This window comes from Pan troglodytes, chromosome 6 (genome assembly GCF_028858775.2).
Source record: "Pan troglodytes isolate AG18354 chromosome 6, NHGRI_mPanTro3-v2.0_pri, whole genome shotgun sequence".
NCBI classification, from domain to species: domain Eukaryota; kingdom Metazoa; phylum Chordata; class Mammalia; order Primates; family Hominidae; genus Pan; species Pan troglodytes.
Genome location: NC_072404.2, coordinates 26,521,258 through 26,543,953, shown reverse-complemented (window position 1 = coordinate 26,543,953; position 22,696 = coordinate 26,521,258). Strand labels below are relative to the sequence as shown.

Sequence of the window (22,696 nt, the reverse complement as noted above, 5' to 3'; positions counted from 1 at the left end):
CATCTCCACACTGAGAGTTTCATAATGTCTCACAAATTTCCTAAGGAATGAATGACAAGAAGGCATATTTTGCCCCTACATTCCCATGTTCCAGTAAACTGAAGCAGAGAGGAATTCATCTGGGAATTTAATTCAGATTTTATGCCTTATATCAGTATCAGTATTTTACCAGTTATGCTGTACTTATAGAGACTAAATAACAAAAACACTTAGCTCGATTTAATCATTTCACAGTGTTAACATATATCAGAACATCCCATTGTACCCCATAAATATATAATATGTACAATTATTGTCTGTCAATTAAAAATAAAATTCATCCCAATTACCCTGATTTGATCATTAAACATCATATGAATATATCAAAATATCATGTGTACCCCTAAAATATGTGTAACTATTATATATCAATACAAAATTTAAAAATATATGTATATTTTAAAAAATTCCAACTTAAAAAAAATTCAAGCGTATATTTTCCACATATGTGATTTAAATGATAACTCACTATAAACTAGACATCTTTCTGGTAAATAAGTACATGACCCCCTTACAAGGTTTATATATTTCCACAACTTATTAATTAATTTATTTATTTTGAGACATAGTCTCACTTTGTTGCCCAGGCTGGAGTGCAGTGGCGTGATCTCAGCTCACTGCAGCCTCCATTTCCTGGGTTCAATCGATTCTCCTGCCTCAGCCTCCTGAGTAGCTGGGATTACAGGAGCCTGCCACCACACCCAGCTAATTTTTGTATTTTTAGTAGAGATGGGGTTTTATTATGTTGGTCAGGCTGATCTCAAACTCCTGACCTCAAGTGACCCACCCGTCTCAGCCTCCCAAAGTGTTGGAATTACAGCTGTGAGCTACCAGGTCCGGACTATTTCCACGACTTACACAAACATGCCCTCTGGGGTCATTCGTCCAGCTTGAATTAAATAGGCTCCAAATCGAAACCCTGCTGCATAGGCAAAATATATAAAGGCATGGCTGAATGCATAACAGCTTCCAATAATCTGTGCTTTCTTCAAGGTATTTCTGGAATGTACAAAATTTACCAAATAATGAGGCATGAATTATAGCAAGGTCAATTTAATAAATGTAGAGTAATAAATAGAGAGGACTTTGAAATGTTATAATTTAGTGGAAAGGCATTTTTCGAATGATGAAATAGAAAGTGATTTTTTTTTTTTACTACTGAGAATTCTTTGAGAAAAGACAGATAATGTTATAATTCTTTTCCCTATAGTCATATACTCTCTCGTTCAGTGTAACAAATTTAACTTTATATACTGTTAAATGAATGGGCAAAGCCCGTGAAAGGATGGCTAGTGTAAGAGTTAGAGATTTGGTTTAACAGTATTTAGAAGGATTTTCTAAGTCTCCGTTATAATCTTTCATTAACAGAATAGAGGAAATTAAAGGGTGGTGCCAACTACAATTATGAGTCCAAAAGAGTACAAAGCTATCTTTCTGATAAAGTAATATAAAAAGCATCACTAAGTCAATGTGATAAGGAGGACTAGTTTAAAATTAAAAGTGTAAGTGCATTTATTATGTATATATTCGTATTTAAAATGTAAACTATTTTAGGGATTTAATGTAAAGGGCCGAGCTCTTTTCTCTTGCTGTGTCGCCTAGGCTGGAGTTGGAGTGTAATGGCATGATCTCAGCTCACTGCAACCTCTGCCTCCCAGGTTCAAGTGATTCTCCTGCCTCAGCCTCCCAGTAGCTGGGACTATGAGTGTGCACCACCACACCCGGCTAATTTTTGCATTTTTAGTAGAGATGGGGTTTCACCATGTTGTCCAGGGTGGTCTCTAACTGTTGACCTTAAGTGATCCGCCCACCTCAGCCTCCCAAATTGCTGGGATTACAGGCGTGAGACACAGTGCCCTGCCCGCAATTTTATTTTCTTTCTTGCATATGTTATTTCATTAATATTCTTTCAGGAAAATAAGAAAAATGTGCATACTTAGTAACAGACAGTTAATGGTAATGTGAGAGGACCTAAAATATTTATTCTAATTGTGCTTGCCCTCAATTCCTCTTCTAGTTTCTCTTGGTGAAGTCATATGAGAAATTATGACATGACATTATTAGGAAAGACTCAAGAGCAAATGAATTAGCAGGCAAACCACTGGAGTCATTTGAGAGTACTGCCTTTACAGAACAAAATTAAGTTTTTGAAGTCAGTATGAATCTTTAATCACCTGTGTTGAGTCTGAAGCATCTCTTCATACATTTGCTCGAAGGCTTTTTCCCTTGTTAATGACACTATAGTACGTATATTCTCCAAAGCTTCGGTTGCTATCTTATAAAACAGGACAATACAATATAGAAATAAAATTAGTAATGGTTAATCTTTTCCCATTTGTGAATTCTAGTCACTCACACTGGGGACATATTAAGTATATCAAGTCAGTAAGTTTTCCTGACAAATATTCTTAGCTTCCTTTCCTCCCAGAAAATAAGATAGAAAAATGACACTTTTGGATAATAAGCTTAAGGAAAATGTCTTATTGAGATTTAGTCTACTGATCTAAGTTTAACCCCATTCAAGTTTATACTGAATTTCAATTTAAACTTGTTCCATAGACAGAAGAATAAAACATTAGTAAGCATTATGTTCACATGCAAAGGAGCTTCCTACAAATTATGAAACAATTCAAGTAAAAGATAGCAGATGCTAGGCACAATAGCTTATGACTGTAATCCCAGTACTTTGGGAGGCCAAGGCGGGCCGATTACTTGAGGCCAGGAGTTCGAAACCAGCCTGGCCAACATGGTAAAACCCTGTCTCTACTAAAAATACAAAAATTAACCAGGTATGGTGGCACATGTCTGTAATCCCAGCTACTCAGGAAGCTGAGGCACGAGAATCACTTGAACCTGGGAGGCGGAGGTTGCAGTGAGCTGAGATCATGCCACTGCACTCCAGCCTGGGCAACAGAGTGAGACTTCTCTGTCTCAAAAAAAAAAAAAAAAAAAAGATAGCAGAGATAAAGTAATCACATAATTATTTTATTCTAGCAAAGAATTAAAAATAGCAACTTAAAAGGACTCAGGAACATTACAGGAAAGTAACATGGCATGTGGTTATAAAATTCTTTATGAGATAAAGCCATTTCTCATATTGGCGTCTGTGAATGTAAAAAGACATTTAATTCAAATGTGATGAATACTTCTCCACATTTATATAGTTTATAAAGAGAATGCATAATTACATGGGATTCAAAATGGAAGAGAGTTTTGGTTTAGAATAGCTTTTCGGACATGAGAACATGTGTTGGCTTGAAAGAGAAACTTCCTGTTTTCACATTCTGTTTCCAGATTGGCAGAGTGGACTGTGGGACAGAGAAGACCAGGTAGACACTTGGCCTTCTCTGAAGAATAACTTGGGTTGTAGGAGGGAACTAGATTTCTGGACTGTCGTGAGGACACCAGGATTCTGCTCCCAATTTTGATGTTGGTTGTTTTAAATTCTCATTAATTTAAAAATGGACTTAAAGAAACCTCCATTTGTAACATTCCATAGTATATGAAGAAAATGGATAAGAATGCTGAAACCTTGTTTGAGGAAAAACAAAAGGAATGAACATAAAAAAATTTTGAGGAAAAACAAAAGGAATGAAGATAAAAAAAGGAATGAACATTAAAAAAATCTCCAATTTTTCACAATGGAGAAGGGATGAATATTATTACAGACCCTTAGAAAATAGTCATTAAGAAAACTAATTAAGCTATTCAAAGTCTTTTTTTGTTTTCTTTTGAGATGGAGTCTTGCTCTGTTGCCCAGGCTGGAGTGCAGTGGTGCGATCTTGGCTCACTGCAACCTCCGCCTCCTGGCTTCAAGTGATTCTCCTGCCTTAGCCTCCTGAGTAGCTGGGATTGCAGGCGTGTGCCACCATGCCTGGTTAATTTTTGTATTTTTAGTAGAGACAGGGTTTCACCATGTTGGTCAGGCTGGTCTCGAACTCCTGACCTTGTGATCCACCTGCCTCGGCCTCCCAAAGTGTTGGGATTACAGGCGTAAGCCAGCGCACCTGGCCCATTCAAAGTCTTAAAAACTAAACATTTGATCATTTTTCCAAATCTACACATGCAACTGAAGAAGGACCGATACATTTTATTAGTCTATGTTCTAAATTGATGTTTAGTAAATTGACTTATTAAAAGCCATAGGGAAATGCCTCCAATTGCCTATTTGATTAGAGTTGTTTGTTGTATAGTCTGAGGTTGCTCTAATGATACATAAAGGAAAAGTCAAAGGGCACATATACAGCAAAAGCTCATGACATAAAAAATAAGATGAGGAAAACATAATTAGGCCTCATTAATTTAGAAATTGTATAAATTATTGCAATGTTTAAATTAGACAAGGAGGTCTAAACAACTGTTTACTGCCTCTGAGGCGAATATTGGCTAGGTAGTTCAGACTATACAGCACAAGCAAACAATCCAAGGGTCCTTATCTTGTGCAAAAAAAGGTGGAAAGGTCTAAGGCTCAGGCAAACGAGATTACAGTGAGTCATGTGCTTGGCATCCCTATTCATGAATATGTATGACATTTATGTTATGCCAATTGTGACACATTCACCGTGATACAGACTATAAAGGATATTAACATCATTTTGCTATTCAGAGGATGTACACCAGTGTAGCCAAGAGCTCTGAAACAGTATTAGGAGAGGAACACCTTTTTTTTTTTTTTTTTTTTGAGACAGAGCTGTGCTCTGTCGCCCAAGTTGGAGTGCAGTGGCGCAATCTCAGCTCACTGCAACCTCCACCTCTTGGGTTCAAGTGATTCTCCTGCCTCAGCCTCCCAAGTAACTGGGATTACAGGCACGCACCACCATACCCGGCTAACTTTTTGTATTTTTCGTAGAGATGGGGTTTCATTATGTTGGCCAGGCTGGTTTCAAACTCCTGACCTCAAAAGATCCGCCCGTCTCGGCCTCCCAAAGTTCTGGGATTACAGGTGTGAGGAACATCTTAAAGACCTGGATGTAGAGTCAACAGAAGTCTCCTTGTTTACAACGATTCAGCTGCTAAAGGGCTGTCATGAAAAACAGATTTTGGACCTCTACCAAGATGAAAGCCAAGAAGAGTAAGATAGAAGTCCACCAATAAATAAATAAATAAATAAATAAGACAAGAAAAAAAGAAAGAAAAGGAAAAGAACTGCCTACCACCCAAGACTATCCAAGTACAGGCAGCCTGGGAAAGTAATGTACTACCTGCCACTGGAGGAGAAGGTGGTAGGAGATGGGGATGGACACTTGACAGGGATGTTGTGCAAAGGACTCCTACTTCAGGTTAATGGATGGGTCAGATGATGTCTCTTTCCATTCTTAGGTGTTATGATGCCACCATAATGTTTCCTTCAGTCTCTAATATAATAATTATTTGTATGAATATGGTTGATCCTAAGAAGCTTAAATACCTGTATGTCCAGGCATTTTCCAAATGATTAAATAAATTGGTCATTTATGGTCCTGTCTCTAAAGCCTTGTTTTATATGTTATCAATATCAGTGCATGGCCTTGCATTCAGTAACTGCTGCATTGCCTGTTTGTTTTGAAAAATAAAATATTCAGAAGAATTGCTCAAGAAAATTTGATTATTCAATGACCAGAAAATGGGGAATGATGATGTTTGAAAACTTCCCCAGTAATAATGGCTGACATTAGTAAGTGCTTACTGTCTTCCAGACACTGTTCTAAGTGTTTTGCATATAATAACATTGTGTTTTGTGCAATATTCACAAAAATTTGTAAGTGAATACTCGTATTATTCCCACTTTGCAGATGAGAAACCTGAAGTCTACAAAGGTTGACATAACCTGCTCATATCACACGTTTGTTAGCATAGAATCTGGATTCTAACTCAGCTAATTAGACTCCAGAGCCTGTGCTCTAAATCATGTACCCTATTGCTATAACATATCTACCTTCTATCCTAAATTGGTCTGTATGCATTTCTCTCTCTATACATATCACTTTACAGATCCCTAAGAGATGAAGTTAATATATCATAAAGATGGTTAACACATCATATAGTTAACATATCATAAAGTTCTGACTGTTTTTCTCTTTAAATGTTACGATGGTGATAACAGTCTTCATTTTACCTTTCCAGCATGCTTAAGTTCTTGCTTATCTTTGTTGGCAAATCCAGTCATTGCTGCAGTTTCAATCATTCCTGTCACGGCAAGTACTGGAGCAATACTCAGAATCAGGAATGTCATCTCCCATCCATATATAAAGGAAATGATAACTGAAAGTCCCATGTTAGTTGCATTTTGTGTTAAGATGCCAATCCTGGAACCTGTTGCCTATAATCAGACATATTTTGGGGGAAAAAACTCAATTAACTTTACATTTACAAGAGTTCCTATTATAGTTCCTTGCAAAACAAGGTAGACTTTTTAAAAAAAGAATTTATACTTAAATTTATGCCTTGAATTTATACTTTGAGATTAAATAAGATACATATTTTTATTTATTTACTTATTTTATTTTTTTTCCGGGGTGGAGTCCCACTCTGTCACCCAGGCTGGAGTGCAGTGGCGCAATCTCGGCTCACTGCAACCTCCGACTCCCGGGTTCAAGCGATTCTCTTGCCTCAGCCTCCGGAGCAGCTGGGATTACAGGCACCCGCCACCAAGCCCAGCTAATTTTTTTATATTTTTAGTAGAGATGGAGTTTCGCCATGTTGGCCAAGCTGGTCTCAAACTCCTGACCTCAGGTGATCTGCCTGCCTCAAAATGCCCTAAACTAAGGAAATATTATACTTTATTTTTATGTCTTGATGTCCAATATTGAGATGTCCAAATGAACTGGATTTTAGTTTAGTGGAATACCATAGAAGACTGTATAGAAGCATGATAGGAACAGACAATCTGAAATTAAATACTACCTCCTTAAAGGGAGACTTTTATGTTGCTCTGAGACCTCTCCTTAAATAGTTTAGCAGGATTTTACAGCCCAGTGCAAGTTGAGTGTGTTGAAAGCTGAAGTTACAGGATTTCCTTTGTCTTCTCAATGATAGGTACATACCCACATTCTTCTTGTTTCTTTACACCCAAACACCCAGCAATAATACAACAACTCATTTGTGCATAAACATAGATACTAACACCCTGCCACCTCTTCAACCCTAACTTACAGATAAGTTCTTGGCAATAAAGCTGATGTTTGAAAATGACAGAATCATAGTTACTATTAACAAAAAACTAAAGAAAGTGTCTATCTTTAGTTAAGCATTTTTTACTATTTCCTATTTATAAAGTTGTAATCACATTTGCTAGGAATTTTATAGAAAATCAATATTTTAATAAATACTAGCATCAAAGTACCAGTTTTACATACATGCATAATTGACATGTACTTAAAATTTAAGTATTTGGAAAAGATGGCTTGAGTTATGCATATAAATTCTTTTAGAAGGTTTTACATATTCTATTTCATGGAGAGTAAAAAGGAAGAGAATGCTATACTTTAGCTTAGGTATTTACTACAATAGAATCTAAATCACCTTCAAAAATGTTCTAAAGTGAATTATTAACTCCTATTTGAATGGAAAAAATTTGCATTATGGAACCTGTAAAAATGAGATTTTTGTATATTTTTTGTACATTTACCGTTCACACAAATTATCTCTTTCTATTGGTGAAGATATTATAATCATGCAAGGAATAACCCATGCTGTCTGACTCAGTGCTTTTTGGAGCATGAAGCTTTGTGTTGGAGACGCAAGAGTTGCTATGGAAAGGAAACCAACATGGACAGGAAACAGTAGGGCAGAAGGGAAGACACACTAAAAGTGGGCCAAAATAGGAGAAAGGTCAAAAATAAACAGTAACCATAATTCTCATATTATAGTTGGAGCTAATATATAAAGGTACTCAAAAACTAGCCAACTTTAACTAGGCACTAAATAACCTCTTTACCTTTACCATCTTATTTAATCTCATAACAATGCAAAGAGATGGATACTATCACTAGTCCCGTACAATAGATGAGGAAACAAAAGTAGTCAGACAAAATAACCTGCCCACAGCCATACGCTTGTAACTGGAGGATAAAGAACTCTTTGTTCCCTGAATCACTTGGGATTAAGTGGCTGACCTGATACTCTATCATCCCTGCATACTTAGAGATGATGTTTCATAAACAAGAACATTCTCTCTCTTATCCAAAATACCATGATCAAAATCAGGAAATTACATAACTATCATTTAATGCATAGACTTCCTTCAAGTTTTATCAATTGTCTCAATAATGTATTTTATAGTGAAAGGATATCTACAATGGAATCACACATTTCATTTAGGTGTCAGGCCTCTTTAGTCGCCTTTAATATGGAATAATTGTTCATTCTTTACTTGATGTTCATGACCTTGACTTTTTTGAAGATCGCGAGCCAGATATCTGGTAGAAATTTCTCAATTTTAGCTTATGTGATATTTCCTCACAATTAGATTCAAATTATGCATCTTTGGTAAGAATCTTAGAGAAATGATGCTGTGTTCTTCTCATTGCATCCTATCAAGTGGCACGCAGTTTTGATTGGTCCCATTCCAGGCATTGTTCACTTGTAATAATTAATTAAGATGGTTTCTTCCAGGTTTCTCCGCTATGAAGTTGTTCTTTCTCCCTTTGTAATTAATAAATGTTTTGAGGCACTTTGAAGCTATGTCAAAATCCAATTTCTCATCAAACTTTCAACTTATTTATTGTAGTATGAACTAATGACTTTTAAATTTCTTCAGTTGTTTATAACCTGTTACTATAATCATTTATTTGGACTCAAATTATCCCAGATGTAGCCAGTGGAAGTCCCTTCACGTTGGCTTTGTCCTTTGACATATACCTATCAGTTTTGGAATATGTCCTTACTTTCTGACACAAAATGATTTTCCAGTTTCATCTTGTACTGTCTCTGCCCTACTTTTGGAATTAGTCATTTCTCCAAAGATCCCTGGGTTCTTTTAGTGGAGAATTTTATTTAGCAGTCAAGATATGGTGCTGGTTGTACTCATTATTACTAGAATTCAGTGGTCAAACTAGAGAATGTGTGTGTGTGTGTGTATTGATAGGTACAAACACACATTTACATCTATATTTGTTTCTGTATATTTCTTGAAACTCATGAGTCATATCAATACCTCCAATTCCGAGTCAACATCGTAAGGTTATTTCCAGTTTTCTCCTTTTCCATATTTGTTATCCCCCTCTTCACAAGGGAGAAAACCGGCTCCCATTGTCTTTAATAGATTGATCTATGTGATTAATCTCTCCGTGGGTAACCCATCTGCTCTCATGTCTCCTGCCTCTTCCCTGCACGAACACCCTCCTCAGCCTGCTCTGGCTCTGCTTCCCTGCACGGGGCTGCCACCACACTGGGTGTCATAATATCGGGGCTGCAAACCCCAGCCCTACCCCTTTCCCACACTGACGGAAGGCCAGCACTCTTAGCCACTCTATCATAGTAGTGTTGAGTTGAATGATTAAGGATATTCATTAAAGTGTGTACTTTGGATACGATTTCTCTCATTCCCATTTTTGCACATTATAAATTGGTTTCACTCAGTAAAGATCTAAGAGGCAATATCAAGATAGAAAAGGAGTTGGAAACATTATAGTATGAGGTAAAATAAATTTTTAAAATATCTTCAAATATGTAGAATTATCTTTATAACTTTTATAAGAACTACACATCTTATGGATCATCTTTCAGTGGGATGTATGATACTTAAGCAATAAGCTGAAACATAAAGTTCTTTAGTGCTGGGATTAAAAAAAAAAATGAGGGCCCCTATTTACCTGGAAAGACAGAATTGACCACAGTTTGAAATATATTTTTTGCTCTGATCATGAAAACAGGATCATTAGAAAAAGCTTAGATAAAGTTAAAATCTACATGCTTCTAGACATAAATACTTATACACATTCAGATTTGGTTTATTACGTGCATGCAGTTTTGTATCCTGATTTAATCCTTGTACATTATACTGCAGTCATTAAATATTCTCCAAAAATATTTGGGCTGCCTTCAATTTGGGTTGCTTTCGTTATTAAAAATAAAGATGTAATGAACATCTTTGTGAAAAATCTTTGTTCTCATTTACACCTACTTACACTCAAATGCCCTATTGTTAAATTTCTAACTGGAATTACACCTTAAAAGGTGTAATTCTCCTAACTTGAAGGGACTTCCACTGGCTGCATCTGGGATAATTTGAGTCAAAATAAATGATTATAGTAACAGGTTATAAACCACTGAAGAAATTTAAAAAGGTGTATATACTCTTACATTCTTGATGGGTATTGCCAAATTGCTTCCCTAAAAGATTACATCAATTTCCACCAAACTATAAAAAAATTAGCATGTTCATTAAAAAATAACCATAACAAATCCTCCCTCCCCCCCAGGGCTCTGCCTAATTCCTAAAAAACTTTGTGGTTTCAGTTTCAAGACTGTATCTGGTGATGACTCAACCATTTTCCAATTTCTCACTAAAACATCTAAGGAAATTTCAAAAAAGTAAAAACACACAACAGCAAACACTCAAAAAACTAAGAAATACTGAAAACTAAGATGGACAGGTAGCCTGGTTAAGTGTTTAAGGGTATGATACACTAACTCTAAGAACCATGGGCCTAAATGGGGATGCCATCTGGCATATAATGCTGACTTACACTTCATCCCCTGGAAGTTTAAGGATAAAAGAGATAAATGTTGATGTATGTTATAGGCTAAATTGTGTCCCTCCGACCCTACATTTATATGTTTAGGTCTAACCTCCAGTTTATCAGAATGTTACTGTATTTGGGCCAGGCGCCGTGGCTCACGCCTGGAATCCCAGGACGTTGGGAGGCCGAGGCGGGCTGGTCGCGAGGTCCGGAGATCAAGACCATCCTGGCTAACACGGTGAAACCCCGTCTCTACTGAAAAAAAAAAAAAAAAACACGAAAAAATTAGCCAGGTGTGGTGGCGGGCGCCTGTAGTCCCAGCTACTCAGGAGGCTGAGGCAGGAGAATGGCGTTAACTCGGGAGGTGGAGCTTGCAATGAGCCGAGATTGCGCCACTGCACTCCAGCCTGGGCGAAAGAGCGAGGCTCTGTCTCAAAAAAAAAAAAAAAAAAAAAAAAAAAAGAATGTTACAAGAATGTTACCGTATTTGGAGATAAGGTAATTATAAATAAATAAATTATAGATACAGGGATAATTAAGTTAAACTGAAGTCTTTAAGGTAGGCTGTAATCTAACCTGATAGGTATTCTTGTAAGAAGAGGAAATTTGGGCCAGGTGCGGTGGCTCGCGCCTGTAATCCCAGCACTTTGGGAGGCCGAGGCAGGCAGATCATGAGGTCAGGAGTCTGAGACCAGCCTAATCAACATGGTGAAACCTCATCTCTACTAAAAATAAATTAGCCGGGCATGGTGGTGCGTGTCTGTAATCCCAGCTACTCAGGACGCTGAGGCAGGAGAATCGCTTGAACCCGGGAGGCGGAGGTTGCAGTGAGCCAACATAACGCCACTGCACTCCAGCCTGGGAGACAGAGCACAAGTCTGTCTCAAAAGAAAAAAAAAAAAAAAAAAAAGAGGAAATCTGGACACAGCAGACACTGCATACACAGAGAAGATCCTGTGAGGACGCATAGAAGACAGCCAACTACAAGCCAAGGCCCTCGGAGTAAAACCCAATCGTGCGGACATCTTGTTCTTGGGCTTCTAGCTTCCAGAACTGTAAGGAAATGAATGTCTGTTGTTGCAGCCTCCTAGTCTGTGGTCCTTTGTTATGGAAGCCCGAGCTGACTAACACACTGTCCTTGCTCCTCTGCCTCCCACCCCCACCATAAGTTTCAGAGTCGTATGGACTAGACAACCGGTGAGATGCTGTGGACCTTAAGTTCTTGGCATTGTTGGAGGCCTTCCGTGTCTTTCCTTAAATACTAAATGCTCCTGGTGCGGGGTCATCTCAAGCTCCAGATGGGAAGACCAGTCTGGAGTGTGGCGTTCAGGTCGGGTACGTGCTTGTAAGCCTGGGCTTTGTCGGTAGGTGTCTGGCCATCTAAGCCTTGGGACTGGAGAAGATCGCTGGGGAATCGAGTAGATGGCAAAAGGAAATGATTCCCTAAGGCTGCGCTGGGGTTCGGCACTCTTTAGAATTCCCAAGGGAAAGCTGTATTGCTAACAGGCTGTAGGGTTCAGCCCTCACCCACTTTGCTTTTCTGAATGAACTCCTAGATTGTCCAGTTTCTCTTCTAGGGAAATGACAAGGGCTCCTGTTTTCAAATTTTGTTGCTTTTCCTTACTGTAAAGCTGACCTTAAGAATAACTTTTCCTCTTTTCCAGGCCCATTCCTCTCCTTACTATGGTCTTTTGAATTGAATACATGTCCCCACAATTCATCTTTAATGTTTATTAATGCATATAAGTGTGTCCATGAAAACTATATGGTAATGCTTTTGTGTTTATCCCTTAAAATGTCCACTAAAGTACTGTGTTTAAAATCTGGGGTACAATAAAAAAAAATTGGTCTTTGCCCTTGGTTCCTGGAAAGTGCTCCTAAAAAAATACTAAATGCTCCTATAGCTACATAAAATTTGTATATATTGTGATGTGCAAAAATACTAAATGCTCCTATAGCTACATAAAATTTATATATATTGTGATGTGCAAAAATACTAAATGCTCCTATAGCTACATAAAATTTATATATATTGTGATGTGCAATCATTGGAGCTATTTTTTAAAATTATAATTATGTGTTGTTGAGAATAAGATATTCATTGTTCTTTAAATATAAAATTTATTTTATCTAAATATTATCAAGAATTACTTGTCATCAATTACTTGATAGGGGGTTATGTTTTGTAGACCTTGATACATGTATTAATTTCCACTTGGTAGTTTCTTTTAATATTTTGAAGCCAATGATTTTTACTTTTTTGGATTTCAATTCTTGGCACAGTATCTATATTGTCGAAAGGATAAAACATATCCACCGGGGCAGTTATTCTTTTCTGTTTGGATAACTCCTATTAGGTAACCATAATATAGTTCCTGATTCCTCACTACCTTCTGTTGTTTGTGTTCTATTAACTTTAAAGATTATAGTTCAGCTGGGCACGGTGGCTCACACCTGTAATCCCAGCACTTTGGGATTACAGGCCGAGGTGGGAGGATCACCAGAGGTCAGGAGTTCGATACCAGCCTGACCAACGTGGTGAAACCCCTTCTCTACTAAAAATACAAAAATTAGCTGGGGGTGGTGGTGGGCACCTGTAGTCCCAGCTAATTGAGAGGCTGAGGCAGGAAAGTCGCTTGAACCCGGGAGGCGGAGGTTGCAGTGAGATGAGATACTGCCACTGCACTCCAGCCTGGGTGACAGAGAGACTGTCTCAAAAAAAAAAAAAAAAAGATTATAGCTCGCTCTAGGCTGGGTGCGGTGGCTCATACTTATAATCTCAGCACTTTGGGAGGCCCAAGTGGGAGGATCACTTGAGCCCAGGAGTTCAAGACCAGCCTAGGCAACCATGCAAGACTCTGTCTCTACATAAAAATGAAAAAATTAGCCAGGCACAGTGGCGTGCACCTGTAGTTCCAGCTACTTGGGAGGCTGAGGCGGGAGCATCCCTTCAGCCCAAGAGTTTGAGGTTGCAGTGAACTAGGATCATGCAACTGTGCTCTAACTTGGGTGACAGAGTGAGACCCTGTTTCACACACATACACCACGCATTCCAGCTCTAGACATTAAAGCAAAAGGAAATGAAGTAAGGAGTAGAGGTCGTGCGCGGTGGCTCACACCTGTAATCCTAGCACTTTGGGAGGCTGAGGCGGGTGGATCACCTGAGGTCAGGAGTTCAAAACCAGCCTGGCCAATGTGGTGAAACTCCATTTCTGCTAAAAATACAAAAAAATTAACTGGGCATGATGGCAGGCACCTGTAATCCAGCAACTTAAGAGGCTGAGGCAGGAGAATTGCCTGAACCCAGGAGGTGAAGGTTGCAGTGAGTTGAGATCACACCACTGCACTCCAGCTTGGGCAACAGAATGAGACTCTGTCTCAAAATAAATAAATAAAAGGGGTAGAAAATAAGAAAAGTAAAGACAAAAAGCATGCTGAGCATTGTATTTTCATGTATAAGCTTGGGTAGTGTATTAGGGAAAGAAGTAGAAATACTTCACAGAGCCACGCTAGACAAATATTTGAGAGTCATGTCACTTAAAGTTTGTCTAAGGACTATACACACCAACCTAATTTCTGAAAATATCCAAGAGTGAACTTGACAGATTTTTGATGAGACAGGCTTCTCTATTTGAGTTTTTTGTTTGGGACACAAGAACTTTCTACGAAGTGGCTTGTACTTGCATATCTTTGCTTGCTTAATAAGCTTGGGTTTTCCATTCTTGTGTTAATCTGCTGCTGGAAAATAGAATTATATCCTTTCTATAGTTCATTTTAGTTTAAATTACCACAAACTTATTGAAATGTTCAGTCAGTGCAACCGAGAACAAGCCACAAACCCTGCTTTTCGGTGTTGGTGGTACAATGAGAAAGATCTGAATATATTTCTTCTGTTCCAAGAAGAATAAACAGAAAATAAGAGACTCTTGGCCTTGAGGAGTACTACAAGAATTGAAGGAAAATGGTATGTGGTCTTAAAGACCCAGAAAAATAGTGTACCTCTGGAAAGAATTTAAAACTGGAATCAGAAGAAATTTAATTAAACTTTCTTAGTTTCTTTAGCAAGAGGCACAAAAATACAGGTTTTTTTTTTTGAAATTAAGAACAAAAAGTCTTGTTTAATTCTTGAGATGAGTTATTTATGGAGTGTCTACTATGTCTTAGGTACTACGCTAGATGTGGGGAATATCACTTTGATAAGAAAATTATGAAAGGAAGGAAACTCAGTATGCAATTGTAGAAATAAAATGCCATATGGTAGGATTTCTGCTTCTCGCCAAGACGGAGTAACAAGGATTTATCCTCTCATCTAAAACCAAACAAAAAATAGACAAAATACATGAACCAGTGGTTTTCAAGACACTGAACATAAGGCAACCACGGGCAGAGGTGGCAAACAAACAAGGTGACCCCTGTGGTTGCTGTGGCTTACTACCTTAAGAGTTTCCAGGTGGCAGTGCAAAGAGCCCAATAGACTCTGAGTTGAGCAGACAAAGCCGAGAATCTCAGGAATCTAAGTCAGCTAGAGTTTGCAGCATAGAATACTAGAGAAGACAGAGATTCACAGAATGATAAATCGAGATATCTGCAGAGGGTCCTTCTTGAGTATTCAGCTGAGCAGTGCATACATGTCAGGACTGGGATTAGTGCCTGGTAACAGCAGCCCGACTGGAAAACCTTCTGAGGCACAGGGCGTAGGTAGAGTATGTGGAAGGGTTTTGCCTTTGTAGTAGGCTCCACTCCTGCTTGACAAACCTTAAAACCAAGACCCAAAAAGTTCAAACTATTCCCAGGTAACTTAACTGTATTCCACAACAAAACCCAAGAATATTTATAGAAATGTAAAAATATCCAGCACCAAAAATTTTAAATTCACAATGTGTAGCATCCAGTCAGAAATTGGCAGGGGGCTAGGCATGGTGGCTCACACCTGTAATCCCTGCACTTTGGGAGGCTAAGGTGGGAGGATCACGTGAAATCAGGAGTTCAAGACCAGCCTGGACAACACAGTGAGACCCTGTCTCTACAAAATTAAAAAAATTAGCTGAGTGTGCTACCATGTACCTCTCATTTCAGCTGCATGGAAAGCTGAGGCAGGAGGATTGCTTGAGCCTGCTCCCAAGTCAAGGATACAGTGAACTGTGTTCATGCCACTGCACTTGAGCCTGGGTAACAAAATGAGACCCTGCCTGGAAAAAAAAAAAAATCCCAGGCATGAAAATTGGCAAAATAAGACCTATGATAAGGATAAAAATGAATCCATGGACACCAACCCACAACTGACAAAATGTTAGATATGCCACATAATCTCACTTATATGTAGAATCTAAAAGAGCCAAACTCATAGAGACAGAGAGTAAAATCATGGTTTCTAGGAGATGGGGATTCAGGGGGTTGAGAAGATGTTGGTAAAAGGACACACAATTTCAATTAGGAGGAATAAGTTTAAGAGATCTATTGTATATCGTGGTAACTATAATTAATAATAATGTATTGTAAACTTGAAAATTACCAAGAAAATAGATTTAAGTGTTCTCACCACACAAAAAATAAGTATGTGAAATAATGCATAGGTTAAATAGCTTAATTTATCCATTTCATAATGACTACATATATAAAACATCATTTTTATACCCTAAATATATAAAACTTTTACTTATCAATTTAAAAAGCTACTACCAATGTATATACTACATATTAGAATAGTTAAGAGATAAGGAAGCTATAAAAAGTCCATATTAAAATTCTAAAAATAAAAAATATAATATCTGAGATGAAAAATATATATGGTAGGATCAATAGCAGATTAAATATTGAAGAAGAAAAGATCATTGGTTTTGAAGACATGGCAACAGAAACTATTCAAAATAAATGCAGAAAAAAAAAGGAACAAAGCATTGGTGAGATGTGGTAAAACTTCAGGCAGCCTAATATATGTAGAATTAGAGTCCTTGAAGGAGAGGTGAGACTAGAAAGACAGAAAAAAATACTTAGATAAATAATGGTCAATAGAGGTTTAAAATTTGGTGAAAACTATAAGCCCATAAATCTAAGAATTTCAGTGAACTTCAAGCATAAGAAATAAGTAGGAAGCTATATCAAAACCCATCACAATCACATTTCAAAGTTAGTGATAAAGAGAGCATCTTAACATCACAATCACATTTCAAAGTGAGTGATAAAGAGAGCATCTTAAAAGCAAAGGAAGAAATATGCATTATGTTCAGAGGAAAAAAGATAAGGATAATGACAAATTCTTCGTTGAAAAAATCAAGCGAGAAGACAGTAGAGCAATATCTCAATGTCTTTTTTTTTTGACGGCGTCTTGCTGTGTCGCCCAGGCTGGAGTGGGACTACAGGTGCCTGCCAGCATGCCTGGCTAATGTTTTTGTGTTTTTTAGTAGAGACGGGGTTTCACTGTGTTAGCCAGGATGGTTTCGATCTCCTGACCTCGTGCTGGGATTACAGGCGTGAGCCACTGTGCCCAGCTGAGCAATATCTTGAAAGAAAGAAAGAAAAAGAAAGAGAGTGAAAAAAAGGAAGGAAGGAAGGAAGAAGGAAGGAAGGAAGGAAAGAAAGAAAGAAAGAAAGAAAGAAAGAAAGAAAGAGAAAGAAAGAGAGAAAGAAAGGCAGGCAGGCTGGGCTGGGTGCAGTGGCTCACACCCTTAATCCCAGCACTTCAGGAGGCTGAGGTGGGCAGCTCACTTGAGCCCAGGAGTTCGAGAGTAGCTTGAGCAACATGGTGAAACCCTGTATCTACAAACAATTAACTGGACATGGTGGCATGTGCCCAGAGTCCCAGCTACTCAGGAGGCTGAAGTGGGAGGATCACCTGAGCCTGGTAGGTCAAGGCTGCAATGAGTAGTGATCACACCACTGCACTCCAGCCTGGATAACAGAGTGAGACCGTGTCTCAAAAAAAAAAAAAAAAGAAAGAAAGAATGGAAAGAAAAAACTGTCAACCTCAAATTTCATAACTGGTGGAAATATATTTCAAAAAAATTAAGGTGAAATAAAGACTTTTCAGGCATTAAAAACCTGAAATAATTAGTCACTATCAAGCTTAACGCTTTAAGAAAGGTGAAAAAAAGACCTGGATGCAGAAGGAAAATGATACCAATGGAAATAGGTACCTAGAATAAGGAAGGAAGAGACCAGAAATGTTAGCTACATGAGTAAATACATAGGACTTTACATATTTATTTAAAATTCTTTAATAAAAGATGATTGTTAAGCAAAAATAATTACAATGTAATATGGGTTTATTACATATATAGAAGGAGACTGTATGACAACAATAGCAAAAGATTTGGAGGGGAAAATGGAAGTAATGCACTATTTTAAGTTTCTTACGCTGTAAGTTGACATCCATATTGCTTGAAGGTAGACTGTGATAAGTTAAAGATGGGTACTATAAAGCCTAAAGTAACCACTAGAATAACAAAACAAAACATTATACCTAGCAATATCACTTTCCTTACTCCTCCAAAAAGAGATAAAATAGAACACTAAAAATTTTTAATCCAAAAGAAGGCAGAAAAATAGGAAAACTGTGCAAAGAGCATATGGAATAAAGAGCAAATTGCAAAATGAGAGACTTAAACCTAATCATTTTGATAACCACATTAAATGAAAATGGTCTGAATATCCCATTCAGATATTCAAAGAGACTTATATGCTGCCTGTGAGAATCACACTCTAAATACAGACACACAAATAGAATAAAAGTACAAGGGCATAGTTCACATGGATTTCTTCTTTTGTAAAATGCCACTTGAAGTTCTTTTGTGGATTTTTTATTGCGTGGGTTGACAAACTATAGATTACAGGCCAAATCTGACCCTCTATCTGCTTTTATATTGTCCATAAGGTAAGAATGTTTTTTATATTTTTTTAATGGTTAGGAAAAAATCAAGAGAAGAATAATATTTTGCATCATGTAAAAGTGGTATGCAATTCAAATTTCAGTGTCTGTAAATAAAGTTTTATTGAAACACAGTCATGCCCCCCCCCCCTTTTTTTTTTTGAGACGGAGTTTCACTCTTGTTGCCCAGGCTGGAGTGCAATGGCACGATCTCAGCTCACCGCAACCTCTGCCTCCCGGGTTCAAACGATTTTCCTGCCTCAGCCTCCCGAGTAGCTGGGATTATAGATGCCCCCCACCACGCCCACCTAATTTTTAGTAGAGAGACGGTCTCACCATGTTGGCCAGGCTGGTCTTGAACTCCCGACCTCGGGTGATCCACCCGCCTCGGTCTCCCAAAGTGCTGGGTGCTGGGATTACAGGCGTGAGCCACCGCCCCTGGCTACCTATTTTTTTTCTTTTTTTTTTTTAGAGTCTTGCTCTGTCGCCCAGGCTGGAGTGCAGTGGCATGATCTTGGCCTCCACCTCCCGGGTTCAAGCGATTCTCTTCCTTCAGCCTCCCGAGTGGCTGTGATTACAGGCACCCACCACCACACCCAGCTAATTTTTGTGGTTTGAGTAGAGACAGGGTTTCACCATGTTGGCCAGCCTGGTGTCTAACACCTCAGGTGATCCGCCCACCTTGTCCTCCCAGAGTGCTGCTATTACAGGTGTGAGCCACCTTGCCCAGCCTTACCTTAACGAACTGGCTGACTGTCATGTTTACCTATTGTTTAGGCTGTCTTAGGTTATAGTGATGGTAGCTGCTAGAGAAACCATATGTGCCACCCTCATCACTTTACCCTGCTGCTCAGCGTGCTACAAATCTCAGTGATGTGGTTAGAATTTGAGAGCATGTTGAGTTTTGCTGTACTGTTACACTTTATCCTAGTTTTTAAAAATACCATTGCATACCCATCATCTCAAAACAGAAAATAAGAGAAATGTGGACTTTCAATGCCATGTTTTTAAGGAACGGTGGGCTGTGAGTTATTTTGTATTCAAATTAGATGCCACAGCATTGTGTTTTTTATGCTATGACACTAAATAGTGCTGAAAAGTACAAAATATGTCAACATTAGCAGACTGAACACTCATCACAATATTCCCCACTTACAGGAAAGCAGCATTCAGAAAACTAGAAAATATAAAACAAAATATCTTGTCTTAGCAGAATTTCTTCGCAAAACTAAAATATGAAAATGAGAATGAAACCAAAGTAAATTTTTAAGTGGCTTATTCATTGGCCAAGCAAAGAAAGTCATTTATGGATTGTGAGTTAATTATATCATGTTTGATTGTAGCAGTGGAAGAAATGTGTTCAGACTGCATAACTTATATAAGGCTGCCATTTGGTGAGAACAGTTGCTCATAGTTACAGACATTGAGAGTAACATCCACAGTCAATTAAAAAATAAGGTAGATTATTTTGAGTAGTTTTTCCTGGATCTTGATGAGTTGACATATGTTACTGACACTGCTCAGTTGCTGGTTTTTTGAGGAGCCAACGTTGAATTTGAAGTAAGTGAAAAGTTAGGCACTATAAATAGTTTCTGTGGAACAAGTACTGCTGAGAATATTTTCAAAGAAGTTGAGGAAAAAAAATAAGTACAATCCGAAGTAGAATCTACTAAGATACATTACAACTGATGGTTAAAATATTTGTACAGCAGAAAACAAGCCTTGGTTGGACAAATTTACAAAGCTTGTGAAAATGTAAAGTGTTTAAAGCCTACGGTTATTTATTATTATTATTTGTCAGCATATATTTTGTGGGAAGTAATTGAATTTATCAGGCATTATTGGACCAGTAGTGTAAATGGTTAAGTTCATTTGCTCTTGTAAACGTAACCATCTTCATTTTTGTGAGTTTTTGTCAAGGGAAATTTTTGACTTACCTTACCACTCAGCAGTTTGATGGCTTAGCAGTGGTAAAGTTTTTTGCAATATTATGAATTCAAGGCCAAGATTGAAAAAATATTTTTTTTCAGACAAGATCTCACTTTGTCACCCAGGCTACAGTGCAGTAGGACAATTATGGCTCACTGCAGCCTTGACCTCCCAGGCTCCAGCGATCCTCCTGCCTTGGCCTCCTGAATTGCTGGGATTACTGATGTGAGCCACTGCACCTGGCTTGAAAACTTTTTTTAAAAGAGCCGTCCTTAACCACTATTATCAAATACTAAATGCCTCTGGATATTAGCTTCTGCTGTAGTTTTGATTATCTTTCTTAATTCAACCTAAAACTGCAAGACAAAACAGCAATTATACGCCAACCTTATGCTGTGGAAAAGTCATTTCTATGACAACATTGTTTGAATCAAAAGTAATGTCAAATTGTTTTATACACTTCCCATGTCAAAAAGTTAAATCAAGAAATGAGGTTACCGCCGGGCGCGGTGGCTCACGCCTGTAATCCAGCACTTTGGGAGGCCGAGGCGGGCGGATCACGAGGTCAGGAGATCGAGACCATCCTGGCTAACATGGTGAAACCCCGTCTCTACTAAAAATACAAAAAAATTAGCTGGGCATGGTGGCAGGCGCCTGTAGTCCCAGCTATTCGGGAGGCTGAGGCAGGAGAATGGCGTGAACCTGGGAGGCGGAGCTTGCAGTGAGCCGAGATTGCGCCACTGCATTCCAGCCTGGGCGAGAGCGAGACCCCGTCTCAAAAAAAAAAAAAAAAAAGAAAAAAAAAGAAAAAGAAATGAGGTTACCATTGTCCAGGTAATAATATCTTAGTTCTAACTAGTAAACTCACTGGGCTTTTGGAATTAATACTTGAAATAAATGTTTACGATTTATTTGGGCAACATATTACAGCTCTGATGAGAAGAGTTCTAGGTTCTAGCATTGGATGTGTCTGTGGTATATCAAATGCACACTGTGGTGTCAATAACACACTTTCTTGTGGACAAAAATGAAATAAGACTTTTGGTTGATGAAAATAGATCGCCAAAATGTACAGAAATAATACCTTGTAATTTTATAGAATTGAGTTTCCAAAAGAATCTAAAATGGCTTTTAGCTTTAATTAAAGCACATATTACACAGAAAATAGTCTGTTGACAGATGTACTGGCAATAGGCTATTCCCTTGGGCTAAAACAGTATCAGTTAAATTGGTTGTATTCAGACAACTATCTAGGAATCATGTTGTCCTATGACTCTATTTCACTAGCATGTTTTTATCATGACTTTCAAAATATCAAAGCTTTAAAAAATGGCCAGAGGAATACCTTTACAGTCATGAGTTAAAGGTTTCAAACTAAGATTTGTTATTATTAAGGAGCTATTTTATGAACATTCATTCTAATATGTTTGATAGAATAAAATGTAACTGAAATTACATAATGAAGAAATTGAGATGGAGTATGACTTATTTAAGTCAATATGATAGGAAATATGACCCCCAAATTATTATTTCCTAGCTCATCTTTATGCTACAGTGTCCTTGTGAGGAAGAATTCATTTGTGGACAAATAAGATTGGTAAACAACTCTTCCTTTTATAGAAAAACTGTCCATTGAAATTGAATATGAATCCATCTTTATAAGGCAAAGTAAGAGTTTTTATAAATTACATTTTATTAGACACAGTCTCACTCCTGAAATCTTTCTTCGATTGTTTTATTCATTAATTTAATTTTTAAAATTAGATTTTTTAAAATATAGAGATGGAGTCTCACTATGTTGTCCAGGCTGGACTACAGCGGCTCTTCACAGGTGCTATCCCACTACTGATCAGCATGAGAGTTTTACTGACTCCATTTGCAACCTGGGACAGTTTACCCCTTGTTTTACTTTTTAAATTTGGCAACTTTAAAATCTTTCATCAGGATTCCAACCATTTATTCTCTAGCTACTAGTTCTAATAAAAAAGATTTGACTTGTCTAGACGTTATTGTGAGACCAGCACTTAATAACTGCAACAATAAAGTTTCAAGTGATGAAATGATATTAGTCAGGTGCTTATAATCAGGTTGACAACTATTCCCCGTAATTTCCCTCAGGGACAATACTATTTATTAGTAACAATTAATAAATGTAAGGACAGTAATGTTGGGTCTTTCAGTATAATTTGGTTTTTCAGTTGAA

General features: G+C 37.8%; 1 protein-coding gene across 1 annotated transcript in view; it reads right to left on the bottom strand.

The window, feature by feature from the left end:
- Nucleotides 1-22,696, bottom strand: part of ABCB5 (ATP binding cassette subfamily B member 5) — a 130,891-nt gene that overhangs the window by 26,365 nt on the left and 81,830 nt on the right. The window contains exons 20-22 of the mRNA XM_009452745.4: nucleotides 6,134-6,337; nucleotides 2,214-2,314; nucleotides 898-1,038 (exon numbers count right to left, since the gene is read on the bottom strand). Of these exons, the coding sequence (XP_009451020.4) occupies nucleotides 898-1,038; nucleotides 2,214-2,314; nucleotides 6,134-6,337 (446 nt within the window). The remainder of the gene's footprint in view (nucleotides 1-897; nucleotides 1,039-2,213; nucleotides 2,315-6,133; nucleotides 6,338-22,696) is intronic.